This window comes from Lagopus muta, chromosome 8, assembly GCF_023343835.1.
Source record: "Lagopus muta isolate bLagMut1 chromosome 8, bLagMut1 primary, whole genome shotgun sequence".
In the NCBI taxonomy this organism is placed as follows: Eukaryota; Metazoa; Chordata; class Aves; order Galliformes; family Phasianidae; genus Lagopus; species Lagopus muta.
Window position 1 is genome coordinate 36,432,028 of NC_064440.1, and position 26,038 is coordinate 36,458,065.

At 49.5% G+C, this 26,038-nt stretch overlaps 2 protein-coding genes across 3 annotated transcripts; one reads left to right on the top strand and one right to left on the bottom strand.

Moving 5' to 3' along the window:
• Positions 1 to 1,035: 1,035 nt before the first annotated feature.
• On the top strand, positions 1,036 to 12,636 carry KMO (kynurenine 3-monooxygenase). The gene is made up of 15 exons (XM_048952523.1): positions 1,036 to 1,191; positions 4,199 to 4,268; positions 5,720 to 5,817; positions 7,078 to 7,167; positions 7,717 to 7,765; positions 8,507 to 8,594; positions 9,240 to 9,405; positions 9,828 to 9,899; positions 10,362 to 10,483; positions 11,379 to 11,526; positions 11,791 to 11,848; positions 11,928 to 12,010; positions 12,091 to 12,192; positions 12,270 to 12,329; positions 12,417 to 12,636. The coding sequence occupies exons 1-15, from the start codon at positions 1,138 to 1,140 to the stop codon at positions 12,588 to 12,590; spliced, it is 1,434 nt and encodes a 477-aa protein (XP_048808480.1). The 5' UTR covers positions 1,036 to 1,137; the 3' UTR covers positions 12,591 to 12,636.
• A 1,802-nt stretch (positions 12,637 to 14,438) lies between these two features.
• ITGB2 (integrin subunit beta 2) lies at positions 14,439 to 25,820 on the bottom strand. 2 transcript variants are annotated; one of them, XM_048952519.1, is made up of 17 exons: positions 25,680 to 25,820; positions 23,010 to 23,107; positions 21,700 to 21,769; positions 21,393 to 21,481; positions 20,973 to 21,156; positions 20,427 to 20,597; positions 19,952 to 20,193; positions 19,436 to 19,591; positions 19,076 to 19,171; positions 18,848 to 18,937; positions 18,421 to 18,561; positions 17,996 to 18,180; positions 16,985 to 17,229; positions 16,501 to 16,720; positions 16,212 to 16,417; positions 15,837 to 16,003; positions 14,439 to 15,596 (listed from the first exon to the last, which is right to left on the bottom strand). In XM_048952519.1, the coding sequence occupies exons 2-17, from the start codon at positions 23,100 to 23,102 to the stop codon at positions 15,531 to 15,533; spliced, it is 2,421 nt and encodes an 806-aa protein (XP_048808476.1). In that variant the 5' UTR covers positions 23,103 to 23,107; positions 25,680 to 25,820; the 3' UTR covers positions 14,439 to 15,530. The 2 variants fall into 2 exon arrangements, with proteins under 2 accessions (XP_048808476.1, XP_048808477.1); XM_048952520.1 differs by lacking the exon at positions 23,010 to 23,107.
• Positions 25,821 to 26,038: the final 218 nt, after the last annotated feature.

Below are 26,038 nucleotides of genomic sequence, written 5' to 3' on the forward strand. Positions count from 1 at the left end.
TATATCCTTCTATTGATGCAGCCAGGAAATACTGGCCTTCCAGGCTGCAAGAGCATGCTGCTGGCTCATATACAAGTTAGAATCATAGAATCACAGAATCACGAGGTTGGAAATGATCTCTAAGATCATCTAGTCCAATCATCTCCTCATCACCTTTGCCACCACAAGCACTAAACCATATCATGCAGCACATCATCCAGACACCTCTTGAACATTGCCAGGGACGGCGACTCTACCACCTCCCTGGGCAGCCATTCCAGTGCCTGACCACTCTCTGAGAGAAATAGTTCTTCCTTGTGTTCCTAAACCTCCTCTGATACAACTTGCGGCCATTGCCCCGTGTCCTGCTCGTTGCCTGGGAGAAGAGGCCAAATCCCTCTACATCACAACCTCCTTCAGTAAGTTGTAGAGTGCATTGAGTTAGGGTGGATTTGTCACCATATGTGTGCCTGGTGATTATGAGTCTGTGTCTGACTGACACCAGTGAACTTGGTCCTGACCTCAGGTTTGTCTCATCTGCACTGAGTTGTCTTCCAGCCTGGGCCCTTTGCTGCCACCATGGGCCTGACCTGCTTACCTTGCCTGGCAGTATGGGCTGGGACTCTGCCCTGCAAGGCCCCCACTTTGCCGGTATTGCACTTGCTCCCTGGTCCATTGCAAGCAGCTGGCCCTTACTGCTCCAGAATGTGCAATGGAAAGCTGCACCATTCTTGTGTGAATATTTTGGTCTTGCTCTTTCAGGAGAGATGTGTTGTTTCGGGCTGTGCACTGCACATTTTGCAATAAATGATAGTTACTATACATTGGGGTTATGTCTACAGGTTAGACATTACTGGAATAGTGGAGAACTGAATTCCACAATGGCCTTAAGCTTTCTTTAGGTCAGAGAATATGTTATATTTTCAAAAGAGGCTATGCTGAATGGCTCACGTTCATTCCAGAGTAGCAGGTCTGCCAGCCAGCCAGGCTAGTGCTCTTGCAGCCTGAGGTGAGAGCTGAGCTTTAACATTAACTAGGGAAGAAAAGCCCAAGCCTGACTCAGCCACCCACATCCTGCTCCCTCCTTGTGGTGAGCACAGCCTGGTGACAGTGAGAGAACACCAGCCTGCCTGCTGCTCACAGCCTGCTGTCACAGTGATGGAGTCCAGCAACGTCCAGGGGAAAAAAGTTGCCATTGTTGGAGGGGGCCTGGTAGGAAATGCAGCTTGTCTACTGTTTGATTGCTGGGAAGTGAGGGAGTGACTGCTCAGCAAAGTTGAGCTTGAATGTGAAGGTCTCTGGAAAGGCAGCTCTACTGCAAGAAGGCTTCTTTGGGCACTGCAGACATAGCCAGGTCTTGCTTCTTAGCTGTGGGCAAGAAAAAATGCAGCCGAATCGCTTGCCTGCACTGCCTTTCCCTTTGTACAATGCTTGCTTGTTTGTAGCTCATTAAATGATTTGGTCTGCAGATTAACAAAATAGTGCCTTCTCTCCTGAGTTCAATGCTCCTTTTAACCCTATTTTTCTTAAAATTATTCTTCTGCCAGATGGCAGATGTTATCATCTGTTGTGCTTTCATTGTAAGAGGCAGCAGGTCTTGTTTGCACAGCTGGGACTTTGTACCAAGAGAAGGGGTCTTCTCTGAGGGCAAGCTTTGCTGCTGAGGTATTGCAGATACCTAAAGGTCCACAAAATACACCCCTTGTTCAGGCACTGCATGTGTGCCATGACAGAAAAACAGTGCACTTCTGGATACTTCTCTTTTCTTTCCTGTGAATGAGTGGAAGTTTTTGAGGGGAAAAACACTCAAGCTGGATTCTGTCCTCTCAGGGCACTTTAGGCAAGACCAGCCACTGGATCTTTCATTGCTTTAGCTGTTTCTGGCTTTAATCAAATCATTACTGTTGAAATACGTTATGAGGACTGAGACTTGGTAAAAGTTAACATAAGAGAAAATGCCTTCCTTTTTCCATGTTCATTTGGGAGAACTTTTCTTCCATTGCTGCCTGCAGGGCTGTCTGTCTTTAAATGACGACTCTTGAAACTCCCACCTAACATTTTGGCTGTTAACTTCTTACTCCCCTGGCTGCTAGAAAAAGAGGAAGACTAAGAGTGTGTGGTTCTGCTAATTTTGACAGCAGTTAATGATAGAAATTTAAAACAAAAGAAGGTACACATTTAAGTGAAAACTGGGGTATGTGCTGTCCTTCTTAAGGTAGCATCTTACTTCTACACAGGTTCAGCTTCCTCCTCCCTCCTCCACTTTTTCCTGAGGAATGCTGCAGCAGTCTGAATTTCACTGAGGAAGCTAAATGCAGAATTGCTGAACCACTGAGGTTGGAAAAGACCTTCAAGACCATTTTCGGTCATCTCTGAGAGGTCTTGGAGGACGGGGGAGGTGCCTGAAGACTGGAGGATAGCCAATGTCACTTCAGTCTTCAAAAAGGGCAAGAAGGAAGATCCAGGCAATTATAGGCCAGTCAGCCTCACCTCTGTCCCTGGAAAGGTGATGGAACAGCTGTGCAGGATGTCATCTCCAGACAACTCGAAGAAAAGGAGGTTATCAGGAGTAGTCAGCACGGGTTCACAAGGGGGAGGTCGTGCTTGACCAACCTGGTAGCCTTCTATGATGTTGTCTCTGGCTGGGTGGATGGGGGGAGAGCAGTGGATGTAGTCTACCTTGATTTCAGCAAGGCTTTTGATGCTGTCCCCCACCACATCCTTATAACAAAGCTGAGGAAGTGTGGGATAGATGAGTGGACAGTGAGGAGTGAGGTGAGTTGAGAACTGGCTGACTGGCAGAGCACAGAGGGTCGTTGTTGGTGGTGCAGAGTCTGGCTGGAGGCCTGTAACCAGCGGTGTTCCTCAGGGGTCGGTGCTGGGTCCGGTCTTGTTCAACATCTTCATCAATGACCTTGATGAGGGGATAGTGGCCACCCTCAGCAAGTTTGCTGATGATACGAAGTTGGGAGGATTGGCTGACACGCCTGAAGGCCGTGCTGCCATTCAGTGAGACCTGGACAGGCTGGAGAGCTGGGCAGAAAAAAACCGGATGAGGTTTAACAAAAGCAAGTGTAGAGTCTTGCATCTGGGGAGGAATAATTGCATGCACCAGTACAGGTTGGTGGATGAGCTGCTGGAGGGGAGCTCTGCAGAGAGGGACCTGGGTGTCCTGGTGGATGACTGGTTGCCATGAGCCAGCAGTGTGCCCTTGTGGCCAAGAGGGCCAATGGCAATCTGGGGTGCATTAAAAAGAGCGTGGCCAGCAGGTCGAGGGAGGTGATCCTCCCCCTCTGCTCTGCCCTGGTGAGGCCTCATCTGGAGTACTGCGTCCAGTTCTGGGCTCCCCAGTACAAAAAAGACAGGGATCTCTTGGAAAGAGTCCAGCGAAGGGCCACAAAGATGGTGAGGGGCCTGGAGCATCTCTCCTATGAAGAAAGGCTGAGTGAACTGGGTCTGTTCAGCCTTGAGAAAAGACAACTGAGAGGGGACCTGATCCAGGTCTATAAATATCTAAGGTGTGGGGGGCAGAATGGCGAGGCTGGACTCTTTTCAGTGGTGAGTGGAGACAGAAAAGGGGAAACCGACATAAGCTGCAGCATAGGAAGTTCTGCACAAATGTGCCTAAGAACTTCTTTAGGTGAAGTGACGGAGCACTGGAACAGGCTGCCCGGGGAGGTGGGGGAGTCTCCTTCTCTGGAGATGTTCAAGACCTGCCTGGATGCCGACCTGTGCGACCTGGTGTAGGGAACCTGCTTTGGCAGGGGGGTTGGACTCGATGAGCTCTGGAGGTCCCTTCCAACCCCTACAATTCTGTGATTCTGTGATTCTGTGATCAAGTTCAGCTGCCATCCCTACCTATTGAGTTCCATCATTAAACCATGTTCCCTAGAGCCACATCTATAGTCTGAAGAGAAGCAAGGGGCGTGCCTGTAGCAGCTTCTGCTGCCCCTGGTTGAAGGGGTTAGCTCTGCTCAGTTACTGATGAGTGTAAACAAGTCCTGTACCTGGTATGTCTATATAATGAGATGTGGTGAGTAACTTCTGTGGTGATGATTTTGGAGGCTCTGCAAAGTTTCTCTCTCCAGGAGGAAGTCCTCCAAAGCTCTTGGTCAAAGGATCACCCTGCTGTTCTCTCAGCTGTGGTTTTCTAATGGGAAGGAGAAGCATTTTGGTAGTGCTCTAAAACTTCATGTGTCATTTCCATCTTGTCTTTTAGGTGGGTGCATTAAATGCATGTTTCTTTGCTAAACGAGGTTTCCATGTTGATGTTTATGAAGCCAGAGAAGGTAAGAGCAGCACGAACATTACAGCTTGATTAATAATTTGTGTCCTTTTGCTAGTAACAGTTCTTGAAGAAGCAAAAGAGGAGCTGCATGACCTCACTGAAACTGCAGAGTGCAGAATCTGAAGATGTCACATTCAGAATGCTCTTTTCATTCCTGCACTCTTTAGCTCCTGTGGTTTTGGGGGAAAGAGCTTATTTGAAATGCATTGCCTTGTGTGGAAAGAACTCACTCCTGAGCTACTAAAATTATGCCCTTTTTTATGTCCTTGTCTTGAAGATTGAAAGACTGATTCAAATTATCATCTTTCAAAACTTGGTTTCTGCATTAAAAATAATGGCTTGGTGGCATTGAGCCAAGACTTCTCGGGAAAAAATGCTGTTAATCCTGCAGCATTGCTGTTTGGGCTTAAAGCATTGACCTGATCACAGCTAGCATGGATTGTGCTGAGGAAGGGTGGGAGGTGACAGTGGCAGTGTCTGCAGCCGGAAGGGTTGTCTTGTCAGTGGCTGTATTGAATCCCCGGTCAGCAAGAGGGTTGTCCTTGTCTGCAAGGATGGATGCTGAAGGTGGTCGAGGAGACATAGTAATGGGAGAAACACTGAACAGCACTTTTCCTGCTCTGAGATCCGGCTGTAGCAAAAGGACGACCTGGCAAACAGGATTTGGAGGTGCTGGAGGAATAATAAGCAGCAAGCTTCCAACTTCTGCAGCACTGTGTGGACATGATCCGAAATGTCCCACTCGTATGACCAGAACAAGTGTGCCTACAGCATAGCATGGTGCAGGCCTGTGCAACAAGCAGCTGCTTGCAGTTTCCTCTGGCAGAAGCATCAGCCAACCTCAAGTGAAACTAGCAGGCTGCAGGTTCAGAACAAAAGAACAAATGGTTCTTCCAGCTCTTTGCCAGATGCTGTATGTGCCAGAAGTTTCATGGGTTCAGAAAGCCTGTGGTTAAACAAACTGAAGAAAGCTGCATTCAGCTGTTGCTACAGGGATAACCCTCACTGCCCTCGGAATACTGGAAGCAGCACTACACCTCTATCCTCTTCTGCTGCTACTGAAACACGAAGTAATTCTCATTGCCAGAGAGCACTATGGGTGTTCCTACCTGCCTTCGAGGTGGGTGAACCTTACCCCTCTGCTCGGTCTTGGGGCCTGTGCATATTGCTGAGCATTGCATTGCATGTGTCTTGGGACTGGGACAAGGCCTGCAACACATGCTGGCTGGGTGGCCAGGGGAATCTGAGCAAAATCTAGGTGGATGTCACAGAAAGCAGCATCCCATATGTGGCAGGAACATCTCAGAACCAAGTTTCTCAGCAGAATACTGCCAAGCTTGTTTCAGGTGGGGGATGTTGGATGGCAGAGACTCACCACTTCCACCCACCGATTCTTGGCCAGTACAGCCCATGCTGGAGGCATCTGTGCAACTAACATCTCTCTCCTCACAGATATCCGGGTGTCCAGCTTTGCCCGTGGCAGAAGTATTAACTTGGCTCTGTCACACAGAGGACGCCAGGCCCTGCAGGCTGTGGGGTTGGAAGAGCAGGTACGCTCACTGCTTCTGTAGAATCATAAAATCATAAAATGACAGAATGACTTGGGTTGGAAGGGACCCCAAGGGACTTCAGGTTCCGCCCCTCCTGCCACAGGCAGGGTTGCCAGCTGCTAGATCAAGTACTAGACCAGATTGCCCAGGGTCCCATCCAACCTGGTTTCGTACACCTCCAGGGATGGAGCACCCACAGCCTCTCTGGGCAGCTATTCCTGCACCTCAGCTCTCTCTCAGTAATAAACTTCCCCCTGACATCTAACCTAAATCTCCCCTCCTTTAGCATAAAGCCATTCCCCTGGTCCTATCACTACCTACCCATGCATAAACTTGATTTCTCTCGTGTTTCTAAACTCCCATGAAATACTGGAAGGCCACAGTCAGGTCTGCCCATGGCCTTTTCTTCTCCAAGCTGAACAAGTCCAGCTCCCTCAGCCTGACTTCATAGGACAGGGGTCTCCACCCTTGGATCACCTTTGTGGTCCTCCTGTGGACCCTCTCTGAAAGTTCCACATCTTTCTTGTGCTGGGGTCCCCACATCTGAATGCAGTACTCCAGCTGGGGCCCCACAAGGACAGAATAGAGGGGGACAATCACCTCCCTGCTGGCCATCCCTCTTCTGATGGAACCCAGAATACCATTGGCCTTCTGAGCTGCAAGCATGCACTGCTGGCTCACACTCAATTTTCATCATAGAAATGAGATCTCCGTGCTTGAGATGCTGTTAACTTCAGCTGGTGTTGGACAGCCTCTCTTCTGCTCCCCATGCCGGAGAGTGCCAGCTGCTCCAGGCATCCAGGTTCTGTGTGTAGCAGAAGGGCTACCCTTCAAAGGGAACTCCTCCAGTTTCTACCTCTCCTCCCTCCTGCAGGGTGAGGGTAAAGGGGGCAGAATTACGCAGCCTCCCAGAAGAATGCCAGAAGGATGTGATGAAGGGGATGCTTTCCCCTCCAGCATGCCAACATAGTGTCATCAACTCATATCCCAGCACCCAGGTGTCATTTGATGCTATTCCTCCTTCATCCATTCTGCAGCACTTGCCTTCAGTAAAATGTCATGACTTGGTGGGGTCCATAGCCCTGCAAACTTCTCTCCACGTATGTGGCTGGTTGCACAAAGCCAGAGGCAGAGCACAGCAGAGATTGTCCCACCCTGCTCAGAGCACGGTGTTTGGAGGGTGCCATTTGGTGGGTTTTGTCTTGTACTTGGCAGCTCAGCTTCAGTGGGAAAACTAGATTTTCCTCCCTTCTATTCCAGATTGTATCCAAAGGCATCCCCATGCACGCACGGAGAATACACACACCGCTGGGGAAGAAGTACTCTATCCCTTATGGCAAGAAGAACCAGGTACTGGTCTGCGCTGCTGTTTTTGTGGTTCTTCATATAGCACAAGAGATCTCTGAGCATTTCAGTACTCTGTGATGGACAGGTGCATCTTCCAAGGTGGACACAGCAGCATACTAGGAAGAAATGAGGTTAACCTCATCTCAGGATTTCCCCTCTCCCTGCCCTATGAACAGAATTTACTTTATGCATCATCAAATCTGCCACACTTAGGCTGATGTGGCTGTCCATTCATCCAAATCATGCTGTAGAGACCTGTCATTTACTGGCAAACGGAGATCTTGATTCTCCTTCCTCTCTACAAGCTGGTCTCGAGTACAGTCATCACCTCAGTGCTGCTTTGCCAGTCTCATTTAGGTTTCCTCCTTTGGTTATGCACTCTGCACACATGCTTTTCAATGATGCTGTGAGCAGGCAAGGAATTGCAAGCTGCCACTTGTTTTCACTGTAGCTGTTAATAGGATGTTCTGAGAAGGTGCTTCATTCCCCTTGCTGTGCAAAGTGGCCTTCAGAAATTCTTTCTGATCTCCATTTTTTTGTGTTTTTTTGCAGTACATTCTCTCTGTGGACAGAGCAAACTTAAACAGAGAGCTGTTAACAGGTAAGCATGTTTGCAAACACTTAAATACCCTGTTTACTAAGAATGTGTGGTTTGACATATGAGTGGTAGGCTTCAACTGAGTGCCTCTGAGTCCCACGCTCTCTCTGTCTGGGAGTTCTACACAAGCTGGCTCTCAGAAAGTGCACATGCAAACCAGCTGTGTTATTAAGAAGAAAGCAGCAGTAGCACAGTTAGTGAAATCCTATGCTTGTCCTGTCTATCTGAGTCTCCAGTGCACATCATCTCCCAGCATCCACAGAAGTGCAAACAGTAGTTGAGAAATGAACAGAAACAAGGCAGGTCTGTTCCAGGTCACAGAGGTGAAGGTCTGTTGTTTGTTCTGTTGTTAGTTACCCACTCTGCAGAGGAGTGATATGGGCAGAAACAACAAATCCTGCATTCTTCCTGCTGTCCTTTCTGTTTAAAAAAACGTACAAAGTCCATCTCCATGGCCATGTTCTTATTGCACACCTGTGCTGGCTAGTGTTGCTGTAGCTGTGGCTGGTGCTTCCCTTTCTCCTCCTGTCTGCAGCAAAAGTATTTTCAGATATTGACCCTGAGGCCTCTCTGTGGGTGCAGATAACCCCAAGTTAACCAGACTTAACTAAACATTGTCTTACTGTGCTCTCACTTGCCTGCCACTGCTCAGCACAACAGTTTGATGTGGTGATGGCAAAAGTCCCTGTAATTCAGGGATTCTTTGTCAGCACAAGCCTCTACTTGTAGTTTGTCTTTTCACAGCTGCTGAGAAGTACTCCAACACTAAACTGTACTTCGGACACAAGCTAATAGAGTGCAATGCAGAGTTGGGGACATTAATCATTAAAAGGTAACCCCTGTACAAGCCTGGTATGAAGTGCTGTGTTTTGTTATTTCTGCTTAATAATTCATAAAACCTCAAACAATTGAGCAATCTCAATTCAAAACTGGAGTGTTATTGTGGGGTAGACAAAACTTGACATGGCCTTTGCAAAGCAGAGGTGTCAAAGCGGGATTCACGGGGAGGCTGAAAAAGCTGAAATAACTCACTAAGCCCAGAAGGCTGCCAATAGGTGAGCCACATGCCCACTGACCTGTGCAGGAAGTAAACATGCCAGTCTTTGAAGTGCTGGCTTTCAGGATCAGATTGCTCACTAGAAAGAGCAGGAATGGACCTTGGTTTGCAATTGTGTTGAGTTCTGGGCATGCTACTCCATCTACTTGGAGATGGAGGCTCTACACAAGAGCATCGTAACACCAATTGTTCCTTCTGAGTGTCTTGTATAGATCTGGCAGAATTATGCATTTGGCAGTCTGCAGAATAATTACTTGGATGCTGAGCTTTCAGTGAAAGCCATTCTCCCCATATCCTAGAAAATTCATGAGTGCCAGTGGCCAAGGCATTTTTGCAGCAAATTGCAAAAGGCAGGTCCTGGGATGCCAGACTGGCCTGGGATTTATGGCAGGGCTGTTCCAAGGCACTTTCCCATTCCAGGTCTGGCCAGCCACCCCTGGAAGTCACCTACGATCTCATTGTGGGATGCGATGGAGCCTTCTCGACAGTCAGAAAGCAGTTCATGAGGCAAACACGCTTCAACTACAGCCATGAGTACATCCCTCATGGCTACATGGAGCTGACCATACCTCCCAAGGATGGAGACGTAAGTGGGCCTGACCTGGGTCTGCCATGACTCCTCGAGTGTGATGCCCTGTCACCTCTTACAATATCTCTGAGGAACTTGCTTCTCATCCCATTCTCCCAAGGGATGCAAACTTTTCTAGGAGAGACTGTTTTTGGAGTTTCTCTTTCAGTAGTGGGGCCAGGCTGTGAAATCCCAAGAGGCTGCTCTGGAGTAGTGGTGTTCATTTTAGCTCTGAGAGGTCCTGGAGGTTATGGGAACATGTCTATGTGGACAACAGCAATCACAAACCAGCAGATTTTTCCCATCTGCCCTGCTCTTGCCCTTGCTCTGTTTCTCAGTGTAGTACTTGGGGCCCTGAAGTCTTCTGATAAGTGGGACAGCAATTGACCTGCCAATGTGGAGGGAACTTGAGATCCAAGATGATTTTCTTTCTCTTTCAGTTCGCCATGGAACCAAACTACCTCCATATCTGGCCAAGAAACACCTTCATGATGATTGCACTGCCCAATATGGTGATATTCCACAGTCATGGTTCCTTGGGGCTGGGAGGGAGCTTGTGGGGATGAGCCGGCTGTGATGGCAACTTCGTAGTTGGGCTTCAAGAGGAGCCCAGAGAGACCTGCAGCCTGAGCAAGGAGTTCCCACAGCCTAGGGGCACAGGGTAGCAATCCTAGCTAGCCCTGAGCAAGTGACCAGGCTACTTCTCTCTCACCTCACCCACCCAAGACCCCAGGAAACTTGGGGCTGGAAGTACAAACCAGACACAGGAGTACCAAGGTCTGTTTGCCATCCTTTCCTGCTCTGTGCTACAACATCCCATGGGACGTGGGGTGGCTGGATGCTAGAGCACACTGCACACAGTGTCACTGCAATGGCCAGATGGCCAGCAGGCTGGGCATTAAGATGCTGATCCACATGTAAAGTGCTTTTCTTGACTTCTGGACTTCTTTCTAAACTTTCTCCCTGGCTAACAGGACAAGTCTTTCACCTGCACTCTCTTCATGCCCTTTGAGGAATTTGAGAAGCTAATGACTGGCGAGCAAGTACTGGATTTTTTCCAGACCTACTTCCTAGACTCCATCCCCCTCATCGGAGAGTGAGTGTTCCCATGCCCCTTCTTGCTCCTCAATATGGTGACACCATGCTGAGGAACATGCTGGTTCCCCACAAGGTCTTCCTGTGACCCACACTCTCCTTAGGCTGGCAAGCTAGCTGCCTGTGTACACTGCTAGGGGGCTCTTTATGGCCTGTAAGAGAGGAGAACCAAAGAGACCAGGATTTGCATTGCTTCTTTAGTGAGGTAACAGACTTGGCAGCAAAATACAACCCATCCTGCAGTGGTCTGTGAATAAGTTGCACTCCAGTACTATTCTGTATCTTGGAGGCACAACCCAGGTCCTGTCACTGTGGGGAGCAAGACATAGATCACCTCCCACTGCCTTTATATTGCTGTTGAGGTTTTTTGTTGAGGTCAGGAGATGGATTAGGGGTTCGTAAGCCATGATTTTGGTCTTAGAGCAGGGTGAAGAAAGTGGATCTACTAGAGCTGAGGTGCAAGTTGTGTTCTGTCCCAGCAATGTTCCATTCCTAGAGGTGTTCAAGGCCAGGCTGGGTGGGGCCATGGGCAACCTGATCTGCTGCCTGATTTAGTGGTTGGCAACCCTGCCCATGGTGAAGGGTGAACAGTATCAATAGGGCCCCGAGCAAAGCTGATCTCAACATGCTGTGCTACATTTGTAGGAAGAGAAGCTATCTGTGTTCACTCCATGTACCTATGGCATGCTTGCTTGAAGTATAGTGGGAAGTTAATGAAAAAGGTATTTGCTCTTTCGTGTTTTTCCAGCACAAATATCCTAGTGAACAGGAGCAGTTTTGCATCCTGTAGCAAACAATGCCTACGGCCCCAGCTTCCTAAGCTTGGATGTGGTATGGTTTGCTCTCCCTGTCTCTTGTGGTCCCATCAAGTGAAGTATCTCTTCTTTTGCCTGAAGGCGAGAGCTGAAGCATGACTACTTTTTGCTGCCAGCCCAGGCCATGATATCTGTGAAGTGCTCCTCCTATCACCTCTCTTCCCGCTGTTTGCTGATGGGAGATGCCGCTCATGCTATTGTGCCTTTCTACGGACAGGGCATGAACGCAGTAAGTTCACAGCTTGCCCTGCGTCATTCAGTCCCCACTTCTTGGGGATGAGCAGCCCAGTGGGAGCCCCATGCTGTTGGAAATGCCACTTCCTAGTGTTGCCCTGCAAGATCCCTGCAGCGGGGCCTGGAGGCTCTGAAGATGCGCTCCATGGAATATGGAATGCCAGGGCTGCTAACAGCTACATTAGCTCAGCATCCCTGAGGGCGTTTCTTGTGAATGTGTGACTGCTGCTGCTTATTTAACCTCCAGTATTCCTCCCAGGGCTTCGAGGATTGCCTGGTCTTTGATGAATTAATGGACCAGTTCCACAATGACCTGGGTGAGTGGCATGGCCCAGCCCTCAGAAGCTGAAGGCCCTGCTGGGGAGCTGCCTGCCAACGGCTGCTTTCTTTCTCCAGTTGCCTGCCTCCCTGAATTCTCCAGACTGAGGGTGCCTGATGACCATGCCATCTCAGATTTAGCCATGTACAACTATGTAGAGGTGAGTGACTGGCAGATGAGGGACTGTCTGTGCAGCAGCGTCCTTTCTCCTTCTGGCAGGTGATGATCTCTGTGTTGCAGATGCGAGAGCACGTCAATTCGACATGGTTCATTTTCCGGAAGCACATCAACAACCTCCTCCACACCCTCATGCCTTCTACCATCATCCCACTGTACACAATGGTAAGGCTAGAGCTTTGTTCCTCATGGTTCTAGCCTACCATGAGCTGCTCCCCTACCTGCTCATGCAATCTTGACAGGTGACATTCAGCAGAATTCGCTACCACGAGGCACTTCAGCGCTGGAAATGGCAGGAAAAGGTAAGCTGAGAGCCCCGCATCCTGCACAACAGCACTGCTTTGTGCTGCAAGCTCCTGACAATGCTGACAATATCTTTGCACTCGCAGATAATTAATCGAGGGCTCTTCATCATGGGGGCAGCAGGGCTGGGTGGCACCTACCTGCTCATAAAGAGACTGACATGGGGCTGGTACTTCTTCATACCAAACTTGTGGGGCTGGTGCCATTACATCAGGAATATTGGAAATTTTCCTTTCAGCACCCAAGTGGCACCCAAGTGATAACAGAAGGTTCTGGGGGCAATAAAAGTGAAGGCTGTTGACTCAGCTTGGTGACTTCTTTCTTTGTTGGGATGTGGTCCCTTCTGTCCCCTGCCCCCTAGGGGAGAGAAACTTACTGGGGCACAGGGGGTTCCATTTGCATCTCTGCCTAATTTAAACTGCTTTGTGCCTTGAGTGATGCTGCATGTCATGGGCTGGGCATGGGGTTTGTGTGCAGTAATGGGAAGAATGTGCAGCCTCTAGCCAGAAAGACAGTTGGGATCACTTGGGGCTTCTCAGTCCACCATGGGACTTTGCCAGTATGGCTGACTTCTGCTTGTATCAGAATCCAGCGCCTCCCTACTTTTATCCTCCTCATATGCCTTTGGAACTTTTCTAGTTTCTCCTCTTCAATTTCTCCTTATGAAGCAGCTTAGTAACATGTATCTGTTGAAGAAACGTATCCTTGACTCAATGTTGATATTTCTGCCTAAATAAATCAAAAGATATCACAAACTTTGAAAAAATACATTTCTTTTCCTAGAATTTCTGTTTGAAAATTGTATGTGAAACTTATATCCCCTCCCCCACTGTTTGTTGTTGTTGTTGTTTTTGCTTTTCCACCAAGGCACATTTATTTTAACTCCCTTGCTGCCTGAGTGCTGTGCAAGTAAGCACCTGCGCCCTGACTTCCTTACCTCTGGTGCCCCTCACAAGGTGAGGTCCCCAAGCCACTTGTGTGTCAGCTTGTAGGTGTGGGCATATGCTGGCTCATGTGCATGTGCTGGGTAGTGTGCTCCAAGTGTGTGCTCTGCTTACACATGCTGTAGGTCGGGTGAACTTGGGAATGTGAGCTATTTGTGATTTTAAAACAGTATTGGGAAGGTTTTTAGTTGAAAATCAATTTGCTTCCTTTCCCCAAGTGAAGGAAAATAGAATTTATTTATTCTTGATGACAGCTTTAAGAGAAGATGTTCTGGGCCACTGCCTGAAGTCTAGGGGAATTTCACAGCTGCCTGAGAAATACTGCTGCAGGCAGGTCTCCACAGACACTGCCACCAAGCCTTTGGGCTAAAGCAAGACAGGGGGCCTTGAAAGATCCTCTCACATATTTCCTCACCCATTTCCTTCTTTTGTGCATGTCCTAGCACTTGCTTCTGTCTAATTCAATTACTGGTCATGCTTCTTTTTGAAACAATCTGGATCTCTATGCTTGCATCCTTCGTTCAGTTTCCCTAATCGTCCTGCAAAGCATGTACAAATTTGTGTTTGTATTGCACAGCTTACACCAGAAATAATACCTGTAGCCACTGATGGGGGAGATTCTCTCACCATGTCCAAGTTAAGAACAGTCTCTGTCTGGGTCCTTGGCAACAAGCACTGCCTAAGAGACCCTGAGCTCTGGTGTCATTGGGCAGCCAGATGCGAGGTGCATGAGAGCTGCACTAGGTCAGGGTCCTCGAATCAAAAACAGCTGCAGGCTGGGAGAGCACTGTGGGAAGTATCAGAGGTGCTTCTGCTCTTCCTCTGCCCCAGGCCCTCAGTCATTGGTGGAGAATGGCTAAGTGGCTCAAACTAATCTATCATCAGACACTGTACAGCCACTCTTGTTTAACATTTCATGTACGGCTGCCAAAGCACAGCCATTGGTAAGAACTGCTTTGTATCATTTTGTGAGCTCTTTCTGGCTTGCAAGGGAGCACCTATCAAGATGCAGCTGGCAAAGTAGAAGACAGTGTGTTTCTTTGGCCAGAATTTCTACAAGCACTGTATCTTGTGGTGGATGCTGGCAGCCACCACAGGAATTTGCTGTAGTTTCTCCAGTGAGTGTTTCAGCTGCTGCCCTAGTGCCTGAGTAGGACAGATGTATTTACTTCATATGTTAATTTTTATTAACTTTAAACATATTCATAAAGCTAACGGGGATTGGACGTAAAACTATCTGCAAATTATTCCCAAACTGGAAGCAAGTACACAACTGTACATGTATTTCAAAAGAATGAACCCATAACACAAAAGGAATAAGTAGCTGCGCAGAATTTGAAAAAGCACTGAGCTGGAGATTTTATGTGTGATGCCAGGTCTTTTGCATTGCTGATCCTCAGCAAGTCTGATGGACTCGCAGAGTAGGAAAGAGATCTGGTCCTAGTGGTGGCAGAAGAAGCTGTGGTTGAGCTCAAAGCTGCAAGCACTGTTTCACAAATTCAACATCTCTGATGTTGATGTTCCACAATTCAATCTGCTGCTCCTTTGCTTCTTTGCCATGCAGTGGGTTGCGTGGTGGAGGAAAGCAAAGCTCACAGAAGCCCAGGTAGAAATGAGGAGCCCGAGGTAGGTCTAAGAGGGAAGTAACACTGGGGAGCAGCTGATGATTTAAAAATCAGATTCGCTGTTTGTTTTCTGGCTGTCCATCATTTCTGGGTACAGCAACAAGAGCAGACTGCCCATCTGGAGACCTTTCCTGTCCATTTCAGCAATGAGTAGTTTAGGAACAAGCTGCAAGTGTAACTGTGCAGAGCAGTGCAGCAGGGCATGGAGCAGCCTAGGAGTGGAGCCTGCTGGAGCAGAAGGGAAATAGCAGTTTTGAACTGCTCATTGGGAGAACTTTCTGCACTAAGTCTCTATGGGACTTGTCATCTGAAGGTCCTGCCACAAAGCAGAGCTAGCACCAGGAGCTAGGACAGATGGAAACTGATATGAAGCTGGGTTGAGTTCCTGTTGGTAAGATCTGCTCTGCAGCTCTGTCCGTGACACTGATGTTCCCTCCTCCCACAGTGCAACCAGACAGCTATGTGAGAGAGGACAGGTACTGTGCAGCCCCTCAGCCAGCACCTGGATACTGGTAGTCTCTCAGAAGAAGGGTTAAAAACAACACAATAAAGAAGAGGTGGGAGCCTGAAATTTCCCTGTTTGGCATTTCATTTAGTGGTGGGTCCTAGTGCTCCCAGGCATCACTCTAGTTCATTGCCCATCAAATCTGGGGTTCATGACGGTGGTGGTGGCACTCTTGAACAGGGGATTATCAGCCTGGAGAGAGAAAGGTGAAAGTCTCATGAGATTGTAGCAGACTTTTGGCAGTGTATAACCCATCCTTCCATGACTTTGAAGGACATGGACAGCATTAGCTGCTCCAGGATTGGGCAGTGGGAAGGTCTGGGTCCACCACGCTCTGGGCACTGCCAGTTGCAGTAGCCCCCTACAGAAGATATCTCCACACCTATCCTTCCAGCATCCCCCCTGCATGCAGTCATCCTGATGCTCTCTTACTTCGTTCCACTTGGCCTTGGATTTCTCCTTCTCGAACCTGCGGTATTCTCGGCGGTCGAAGATCTCCATCAAAAGCCGCCAAATCAGCAGGAGCAGGAGGCCAATGAGAGCCACGCCAGCAATGGTGCTGCCTACGATCAGCGGGACGTTGGGAGGCTCTGGGCACTCTGTGGATCAAAAACAGATCCTGTACGTCTGCAGCCCCCAGGAGAGCTGTTGGGGCAGGGGCAGGATGAGTGGGATTCATTGAATCATAGAATCATAGAATGGCTTGGGTTGGAAGGGACATCAAAGATCACCAAGCTCCAACCCCCCCACCCCCCACCATAGGCAGGGCAACAAAACTCCACATTTAATACTAGACCAGTCTAGTACCTTTCTTAGGGTCAACGGTGACGGTGTACATCTCCTCCCCATCATCCTGGGCCATAAAGAAGGAGATCCAGCAGTTCTCAGAGTCCTTCTCTTTGCACTGCCGGCTCCCTACCCGTGGCTGGTCAGCCAGCTGGATGTTGGTGCAGGCCACAGAGCAGTTCTTTTTCAGTGGCCCACTATTGAAGGACTTGCACTCCACGCAGGAACTGCAACACAGGCAGCTGCAAATTGTCTCTGCAGCGACAGCAGCCCCCATGTCCACCCCACCACTCAGCTCCCCATCACTCACATGTGCTTGCCGCAGGGTGAAGGGCAGCCAGGGCACTCCTCGCAGAAGGGGGGCTGGTAGCCCCCCCGGCACTGGCAGCGGTTGCAGTGGCAGGAGCCTCGCAGGCTGCACTCATTCTGCCGGCTGTTCCTACAGCCATCAGTCGACTTCTTGCATTGGCAGGCACTGCCTTCATACTTGGGTGTGCACTTGCACTCACCGCAGTCGCAGCGTCCACGCTCTGTGATGGGAAATGTTTCCAGTCATGGCCCTGTGGAGCACAGGGCTGCCCTCAGAGGGAGCTGTGAGGAGGATGGGGTTGAGGGAGGATGAAAAACAGGAGCTGGTCCTTCTGCCAGCTCTGACCGCCTCTGCTTGGAAGGAGCCCCACACTGGGGCTAGGGCTGCCGTTCCAGGAGGGGTTCTGGGGGGGCAACATGGAAATGCGCTCATGCAGCTCAGACAGTGGGACTATCCCCCTGTGTCTGGGCACCCGGTTGCTCACCCTCACCACCGCACAGCAAGCCGTTGTGAAACTCGCAGTTCATGTTGTCACAGTCGCAGAAGGTGCCGTAGATCTCCTTGCCGGGCACATCACTGGTGTGGCAGGCACACTGCCCGCACACGCAGTCCCCCAGCCCTGAGCAGATGACTGAGCTGTTGTCCTTTCGGCAGCTGCCCTCCAGCTCTTTGCTGGTCCTGCCTTTGGTGTCGCACTCACAGTTCTTTCCCGTGTAGCCCAAATTGCAACTGCCATGAGGGGAGAGGAATGAGACTGGGTCAGCAGCCATGGCGCACACACAGGGCCAGGCTCAAACCTCGACTGAAACAGAAGAGATATGGGATAGCATTGTTGGAAACAAACGTGTCACCAGGAGTCTGCACCACTGCGTGATGGAGCGAACTCTGGGAGCAGGCCCTTTGGTGGGAGACCTCAGCAGTGCTGCTCTCCATGTTTGTAATACTTACAACACCAAACGATTGCCTGGAAATTATTATGATATTTATAATTTCCAAACCCTTGCCAGGAGATCTGAGTGTTTCCTGAGGAAACAGGCTTTTCCTCTCCCATTCGCTGAGAGGCCTTGAAGCAATAATTACGTTTAAAGATGTACATGAACCGCAGAAGTGAGATTTTTAGAGATTTCCACAGAAAGCTTGGTGTTTGGGCAGACAGATGGTTGAGTGGGTGGAGAGTTGGCTGAATAAAGGGTAGGCAGATGGATGGCTGAGTGGATGCACGTGTGACCTTAGGAAAGGAGCAGAGGATCTACCAGTTGAAGACAGACCTCAGTGTATTCCCTGCTGCCATGAACCTAAACTGCTGCTCCAAAAAGGAAAGTGGATGCAAATGATCAGAGCAAGGCCATGACTGATGGCTCTGCAGGCCCTGGGGTGCTGGGAAGCACCAAGCACAGCAGCAAGCAGTGGACTTGGCTTAGCCTGGCAGCTCTCTCACAGCATCTCCTCAACTCTGGCATTATTTGAAATAGTATTTGTGGAGAACAGCACTCACCTGCAGATCCCACAGACAACTTTGCCATTTCCACCGCAGGCTGTTGGATCAGGCTGCTCTCTGCAGTCACAGTCACAGATGATGTTCAGGTGCACAGTGAGTGTGTCTGTGAAGCCCAGTGGCCGGATGGTGAAGGACTGGCTTTTGATGCACTCACTTGCTGTGACCTTCACTTTGAAGGTGATCTAGTAGGTGCAGAGTGAGAAGAGGGAAGGGCTAGAGACCATCAGGTAGCTTCAGTAGTAATATAATACTGGCCCCAGACTGAGTGGACACATAACGGAGGATCGTCCTCAGCATTCTGGACATTTCGGGCATTAAATTCACATGAACAAAAAGTCTGGGACAAGAGTTCTTGCTGCTAGACAGAAAAGGCGGGAGGAACCTTGCAAGCTGCTCAGCATTCCTGATTTAGGGAAACATACCTCATCATTGATCTTAACATTGTCACATTGCCCTCTTGCTTCATTCTTGGCTCCTGTGTTGTTATTGCAGATGGAGTCATATTTGACATCCAGGTCATCTGGCAGGGTGGAGTGGTCCAGGATGATCCGTGAGGAGAGGTTCTGTGAGGGAATGATGGGCAGTTATCCAGAGGAGGGACTGAAGCATGGAAATGTGGAATTGCTTCCCCCAGCCCAGGGGAGAAGGATAGGGTGAGCCGCAGGACATGGTCTCAGCTGACTGCGGTAGGGCAGGAAATGAAGCATCAGAGAAGTGGCAACCTCTTGCTGGTTGTGGGTAGAGTCCCATCCTCAAAGTCCCAATCTCACCTACTCTCAGATGATGATGACACATGACATGAACTTTTCTCCACCAAATAGGCAAAATTAGTTCTCACCCAGCACTTACATTGTAAGCCACCTGAATTAGTTCAATGATGTTACTGGAGTCCTCATTCAGCTCCCCTACTGCTGACTTTGGGATCATTTCACTGAGTTTCTGCCAATGGAGAACAAAGGAATTAGATGTCCCCACCATGTGATAGCAGTGGCACCACATGGTGGTGATACAGCAGGACATAGCAGGACATGCATGTGTCTTCTCAGGAGGTACCTGGACCAGCCAAAGTCTACTTACTTTGTAAACATCCACCATCTTGCTCGTGACAGCAAAAATGGGCTGAATATTGTTTTCAGCAAGTTTCTGGACCAGCTGGCCAACAGAAGGGTAGTCCTGTGTGAGAAGAGCAGGCTGATAGAGTTGCTGTAAGGAAGACCTTCCAGAACACCCCAAACAAGTCAATACCTGATACAGAGGAGTTTTCACTCCTCAGAGACACCTGAGGCAGCAGCATCTCTGCTTGCATCCATCACCCCCCCCACCCTGGATTGTCTCCTGGGCCCTCATGGGGGCTGTAAGCAATTACCGTGGAGTTGCCCTATGGGCTAAGGGTACAGAGCCACTGAGCAAACCTTGGAACAATGCCAGAGTACTTACAAACTCATTGCTTTTTTTGTACATGTTGTCCTCCAGGTGGCACTGGCCATCGTTGGGGGTCAAAATGCCCCCGAGCCTGCCATCACCAGCAAAGTGGAAGCCATCATCAGTTGCATACACCAACAATCGGGTCACATTGCGCCAACCAATCAAGTCCTGTAATGATACGGACAGCACTGAGACCTGTCCACAAATGGGGCTGGGGTGGTGCTGCCTGGGCACGGTGCAGTCACTGATGGATATCACATCAGCCTCATCAAGGGCCAGAGAGCATGGAGGAATGTTCCTGAGGTCTCGAGTGAGGAAGCTCAAGGGTAAGATGCTCTCTTGTATTCAGGCAAATCAGGACTTCTAAATGGATTACAGGCTTGAAGCCACATGATGGGCACCCACGACCTGCTCCAGGAGGGACAGAGCCAGCTCCTGAGTGGAGGAGCCATGAGCAGAGGCAGCAGCCATCATGCCTGCAGATGCAGGGAATGGGGGACACATGAAGCCACCTTGTTGGGTACTCACTCCACACACTGCTGCCTGCATCATGGCATCCAGCCCCCCTTCTGGGGCATCCAGGTTCCCTGAGATGAACTGCTTCCCCACTTCACTCTCGAACTTCTCAGCATTATCAGTCAGTGAGAGGATGTGCTTGAAGGCGAAGGGAGGCTGGCAATTACTGTCCTTGTTGGGGCAAGGGTTCTTCAGCTTCTCAGGGTGTGTGTTGACAAAAGGCAGTACCGTCTTGTCCACAAAGGAACCAAAACCTAGGATGCCCAGGACCATGGTGTTAGGGAAGGAAGAGGCAGGGGTTGACAGGTGTCCTGATGGCACCAGGCATGGACAGCCTCCTGGCTTCTGCATGGGAAGCCAAGTACTTGTCTACATCCCTTGCTCCAGCACACTGCTTCATACTGCCTGCATCCTGCATTTTGTTTTGTCCACTGGCCTCACTGCTCTTCCCACTGAACAGCTGGCCCTGTGCTGGAGGCAGGCTCACCTATGCGACGAGAGGGTGTGGTGCTCTCCAGGGCTCTAAGCAGTTGTCCTCCCAGCTTCTTCACATTCTCTAGGTCATCCAGCATGGAATAGGAGAGGTCCATGAGGTAGTAGATATCAATGGGGTACCCTGTGGCACGGCGAAACTTCACATCAAATTCAGCAGGCTCCCCTGTGGGATAGGGACACCAGGTTCAGCCACTGTGCTGTGGATCATTCCTGCCCCATTGCCCACCCCACACTGGGATCTTTCTTTGGGAGAAAATGGGAAGGAAACATGCCACTGCACCCCAGCACAGCTACAGGCTCCATCCTTATCCCCCTGAAGTGTCTCCCACCCTCACATCTTCACTAGAGCTTTCCTTCAAGATTTTTCAGCTCCTATGAGGTCCCTTGCGTCCCCTGCAAGGTCATCTCTTGCCAACAGCCTATTCAGTTCGAAGAAAGGGTAAAAATCACATGCAACAAACGTTGGCCAGCTTCAGCTGCTATCCAGCTGAGTGTGGGGATGGGCAGAAGGTTATTAGCAACAACATAGGAATCGTACTTATCCTCAGCTTCAGATGGACCTCCTGGGGAGTCAGCTGTATCTTATTGCTGAACGCACTGTCCTGCATCCTTTTGATTTCATTGACAGGAAACTCAATCTCATTTTCTGGGCATCCCCTTTGCTGCAGCTGCTCTACGGTGTCGCAGCGGTTGGAGTCTGGCTCACCAGTTTTGGTGAAATTCTGTGTTGCAACGTCAAACAGAAAAATCAGAAGGGCAGGAGGTAAGTGAACCCAATGGCCCATCCCAAACCAGCTCTGCTGGGATTCTGGGATATCAGTGGAGTAAGGAAGGCTGAAGTTCTCCTGGTCTCGCCCAGCAGAGAGGACACAAAGCCCTGCCAGGACTGTCTACCCACTGGCAGGATGGCTGTCCCACTGCCCTTTTGCTGGTAGCATGTGAGGCTACCAGGACCTACCAGCTTCTTGCACCAGGCGCAGCCAGGGCCAGACTGGATGCAGTTCTTGCATGTCCCCACCTTGATCTTGGGACACTCTGCGGCAAAGGCTGGAATGTGGAGAGGATGGGTTTGAAATGGGGGAACAGGACCAGTCTGCACCAGAGACAGTTGTGGGGTGCTCAGGCTCCCAGCAACAGACACCCACCCTGCATGGCTCTCAGTGCCACATGTAGTGCAGTGTTGGGTATTTTCCCACTCCAGCACTGTCTCAGTGACCACATGAGGAGTTGGGGAAAGGCAGGGATGAAGGGTAGGTGGGGCTCACCTGTTGTCAGCAGCAGCAGAAGCACCCAGGTCACTGCTGACAGCCAGAGGCAGCAGTCACGAGGCATTTTCTGCAAGAGGAAAGGCACCCCTGTGACTTCAGCCTCAGGGAAGGGAGCCTCCAAATCCCACAGAAAGCGTCTGCAGAGATGGTGGCACTGAGTGGATGTCTCCATCCTACAGCAGGGCAGGTCCTGAGAGCATGATCCCAATTGACAGCTCACATGCTCTTAGAAAAATATATTGTTATCCAGCTAAACATTGCTTTTGGGCTAAACATGAAAGTCAGCAGAGCAACAACTGGCACTGCATCAGTACACCTTCAGTTGAACTGCTGCATAGACTGATGTGATATTTATCCAGATTCTTCTGCATCTATTTTTGTGTGTGTATGTAATACAGAAAGGCGTGGTCCTGGAGCAAAACCCAACAGATCTGGCCTTACAACATAGGTGTATTTGGGGATGTGAGAAAAGAGGAAATTGTTAAAAGAGGAAAAAAGAGGGGAAAAAAGTGTGGAGGAACAGTGAATATTTCTGTTTTCAGCAATAATAGATACAACATCAAAAGGATGTGTCATTGGTTTTGAAATGGCTCTTTTGCCGCCCTGAGCAATCAGACAGCTCCTCCCTGGTTCCTGCGAGTGCTGCGGAGCACCATCAGCCTCTCCTTGGAACCTGCCAGACTGAGCGACTGAGGGCAGGAAGGAAGCAGCAAGGGAAATGCAGAGAAAGCACCAAACCCAGAGCAGTAAATATAGCTGCTCAGAGCTGCTCCTGGCACAAGGATGTGTCTGCAGGTTGTCTGCTGCCTCACAGCAGCAGACAAGTCAAAGGGTGACAATGATCAGAAAGATCAGATGCTAAGGAAGATAAGATGGGTGTCATTTTGTGACAACTGCACAGTGGGGTTTGATGCCTGGTTGTTCTGTGAACTTGGAGGTGTCACAGGGCTGCAAGCAGCAGAGTGCAGGCTGTCAGGATGTGAAGATCTGCAGCCTTAAGAGGTGACGACCTCAGAGCTGAGCTCCCCAGCAGTGCTCTAGAGGCAGCCACCTCTCTGCACAGACAGGCAGAGGCGACTCTGTGCTCACCTGGTAGTGGTGGCAGAGCCTAGGATTCTGCTCTGCTGTGCCATTTTGTGATGGGGCTGCAGCTCCATCTTTGCCTGTGACCATGCCCACTGCATCTCTGTGGGCACTCCACAGGTGACTGGGCCCTGGGGGCAGGTGCAGAAGGAAAACCCTCAGTGTTCACACAAGCTAGCTCTGGCTGGGTTTCATACTGGGTTAATGGGTTTCATTTTTTTTACCTCTTGCCTGTCTCTAGTGGGACTCCCAGTTCCAGCGCTCTCATTCTCACAGAAGTCCATAACTGCATGTGGACATGTGCCCTTTGCACTCATTTAGGCTAGAAGGGAGCCATATAAGCCACAAGATTAGCCATGGACTGAGGCCCTGTGAGCTTGTGCTTCGCTTGCTGGAGATAGTTGGTTCATACATACACAAAACGGAGTAAGTTTCCAATTACAACAGGATTAAAAATACCTCCCAGACCCCAGAAACACACTCAATATAAGCCCAGCTCTGTTTGATAATGAGTTCTGTACTATAGGGTTTATTTAGTGGGCTGGATTTTGGTGCCCTTATAATGCTAAAAGTCGTTTCTTTCCCCACAGCAAGGGTGTAAAACACACCCTGATGCTAGGGGACTGCAGCAGCAGAAAGCTCACTACTTCTTTTTCTTCTGCTGCAGAAGGAAATTATTCACAGCTATGTGGGTGGATGAGCATGTATGTGATGTAGGGTGACTTTCAAAGGAAACAAATAGGGCTTCTGCTTTTGTCTGCCTCCTCACAGTACTAAGAGAAAGGGAAAACAGGTTTTCTGTCTGACTTGGTACTAGCAGAGCCCAGGCAGAGACCCTGCAGTTTTCTCCATTCGCTCTTGCCATCCATTTGGCTCAGTGTCAGACTGACACTGCTAGAGGTGCACTGCTCCCAGCTGTGCTGTGCCAGGGAAAGGTTTGCCTCTCACAGCAAGCAGAGGGATGCACAAAGCCCACCACCCTGTCTGCAAGCTGGGATTTATAAATAGGGCTGAAGGGGAAGTGTCGAAGCTGTTTCATTGCTATAAATGAGAGTTCAACAGCAGAAATGGGTCTTGCAGTCTGTTAGCCACAACTCTCCTTTGCTGCTTTGCTAATTATCTACTTCTTGCAAAATGGGAGGACATTTTCCTGTGCCCAGTATCCCTGGAGGACTCTTGGCATGCTTGCATCATCTGCCTGTAACAGTGAGGCTGCCATCCACAGGGTGTAAATGAGCACCATAGGGCACAGCAAGGCAGGGAGGTGTGTATCACTTGGCTTGTGGCTGTTCCTTCTTTCACTTAGTTTGGTGTTATGGGTAATTCCCATCAACGTAGACATTCATCGAGAGGGCTAGGACTGGCTGAGACACTGAGGCACTTCCTCCATGCAAAATATGTATGTGCAATATATATATACGTATGTTTATATATAGGTATGTATGGGTATAGATACACACACATCAATAACAGTAGCTTTGCAGGGTCTGCCTGCATCATCTCTATCTTTAAACATCTATCTATCTATCTAAAAATATATATTTATAGAAAGGTAGATACAGGTATACAAAAACAGCCTTGCAGGGTCTGTCCCAGTCACTGAACGCAGCCTCCTTCTGTCACTGGTGCAAACATCCTGTTGCATCTGCTCTAGGCTAAGCAGAAACCATTTAGGACAGAGAAGCTGTTCCTTGTTTCTCTGGTGCTTTGTATGAAGACTCATGGCTAGCATCACCCATTTGACAGTAGCATAGTGAAGTGGTATGCCTCCTGCCTGCAGCACCAAACTGCAAAAGTGGGAGATTTCCAGCTTCTCGTGCTTCATTCAAGAAAGTAGGTCCTGCACCGTGGTCACTAGCACACTGAGTTTAGTTACAATTCACTATAAAACCACCGAGCAAAGCAGGATGTGACAATAATGGTAACGAAATGTAACATAGCTTTCCCACACTTTTCTGCAGAGGAACTAACACCTATGTCAGCCACAGGGCTCGACATCTCTGTTCATGCATTTGCTTTTCATCTCCCTGTGAGACAAGGAGCCAGACCTTTAAAAACCATCGAAAATGAAGGTCTGTCTGCTTGAGAATGATTCAAAAGCAAACAGCAGTTCTCTGGCTTCTCCATCACATGTGGGTTTTACTTCACAGGACCTACGCTTTCCCACTGCTGTGTTAGCAAGCAAACTTTTTTTTGCCTTAGAGGCTTAACAAAGGACTTGCTTTCTGCAGGGAAAGTTTGCATGCATCCTTTGCTGTATTCCTTGCTTCCACTATGCATCTTCTGAGGTTTTTTGCAGAGTGTAATGCACACAGAGAGAAATGAAGGGGAAGAACAGAGTCTTGCTCCACTGCCCTAGCTCTTCTTCCAGCCCTTCCCCATTCCACAGAGGCAAAGGCATCCTCATCTAGCATGCCACAATGGGACAGATTGCTTGCACCAATCAACCCCTTATCACAACAAAGCTGAGGCTGTTTCTGGCCACAAGGTCTGACATGCTCAGATAATATCCTTGTGCCCACGTGCTAGCACTAGGCAGAAATTGCTGCAACCCTCAGCTGCCATTTTGGAGGATGCAACAGGAGCACTCTGGGCCCCTGCTGCTTCCCAAGCCCACAGGTGGATGAGGAAGAATTTGGGGCCTGAAACCCTCCTCTAATAACTGACTGCACTTCCTGGCTCACTCCTTCCTCTGAAAGCAGAAATGCACAGATGAGGCAAGTCTGCTTTTGGGAAGGCCACATGCCAGGCTGCAGCATGCCAAAGGACTCACCTTGCACAAACCTGGATCAAGAAGCACAAAACAAATTCATGGAATCCCCATGGCTATGAAAGTCCTTAGTTGCCCATCCACCTTCCAGAAAGGATGTGCACAAAAGTGAAAGAGTACTCACCTCCCATCAAGCCTTTCCTTTGGCTCCTCTTCTGGAACTGCAGTGAGGCTGGAAGCCCTCTGGCTGCGCTGCCTAGCTGGGAGCAGCCGCTGAGAATCAGGAGCTCTGGTGCAAGTTCTTCCTCCTTCTGTCTCGTGCTGGCTGAGCAGAAAGGAGGAAGCCAGAGCAGTGGTTTGTGGGCGGGTGCCTTCCCCTAAACCCAGACAGCCCTATGCACCAAAGCCAAAGCTGAACCCTATCTGCCTGGGTACCTGCCCAAAATACTTTCTTCTGCCCACTTTGACCTCCAACAGCACTGCCAGGCAGGCAGATGAGGCCAGCTCTGGGGAATCTGGAAAACTGGTGCCTTGGGGAGATGC

What these genes read in the sequence shown, in the direction of transcription:
- KMO (XM_048952523.1), top strand. Translation starts at nt 1,138, where the DNA reads ATGGAGTCCAGCAACGTCCAGGGGAAAAAAGTTGCCATTGTTGGAGGG. An exon ending in CCATGTACAACTATGTAGAG is followed by an intron (nt 12,011 to 12,090) that starts GTGAGTGACTGG and finishes TCTGTGTTGCAG; the next exon opens with ATGCGAGAGCACGTCAATTC. An exon ending in TCATCCCACTGTACACAATG is followed by an intron (nt 12,193 to 12,269) that starts GTAAGGCTAGAG and finishes CAATCTTGACAG; the next exon opens with GTGACATTCAGCAGAATTCG.
- ITGB2 (XM_048952519.1), bottom strand. Translation starts at nt 23,102, where the DNA reads ATGAGTGCAAAGGGCACATGTCCACATGCAGTTATGGACTTCTGTGAG. An exon ending in CCACTAGAGACAGGCAAGAG is followed by an intron (nt 21,770 to 23,009) that starts GTAAAAAAAATG and finishes TTCCTCTTGCAG; the next exon opens with AAAATGCCTCGTGACTGCTG. An exon ending in CACACCCTCTCGTCGCATAG is followed by an intron (nt 20,194 to 20,426) that starts GTGAGCCTGCCT and finishes TGGGCATCCTAG; the next exon opens with GTTTTGGTTCCTTTGTGGAC.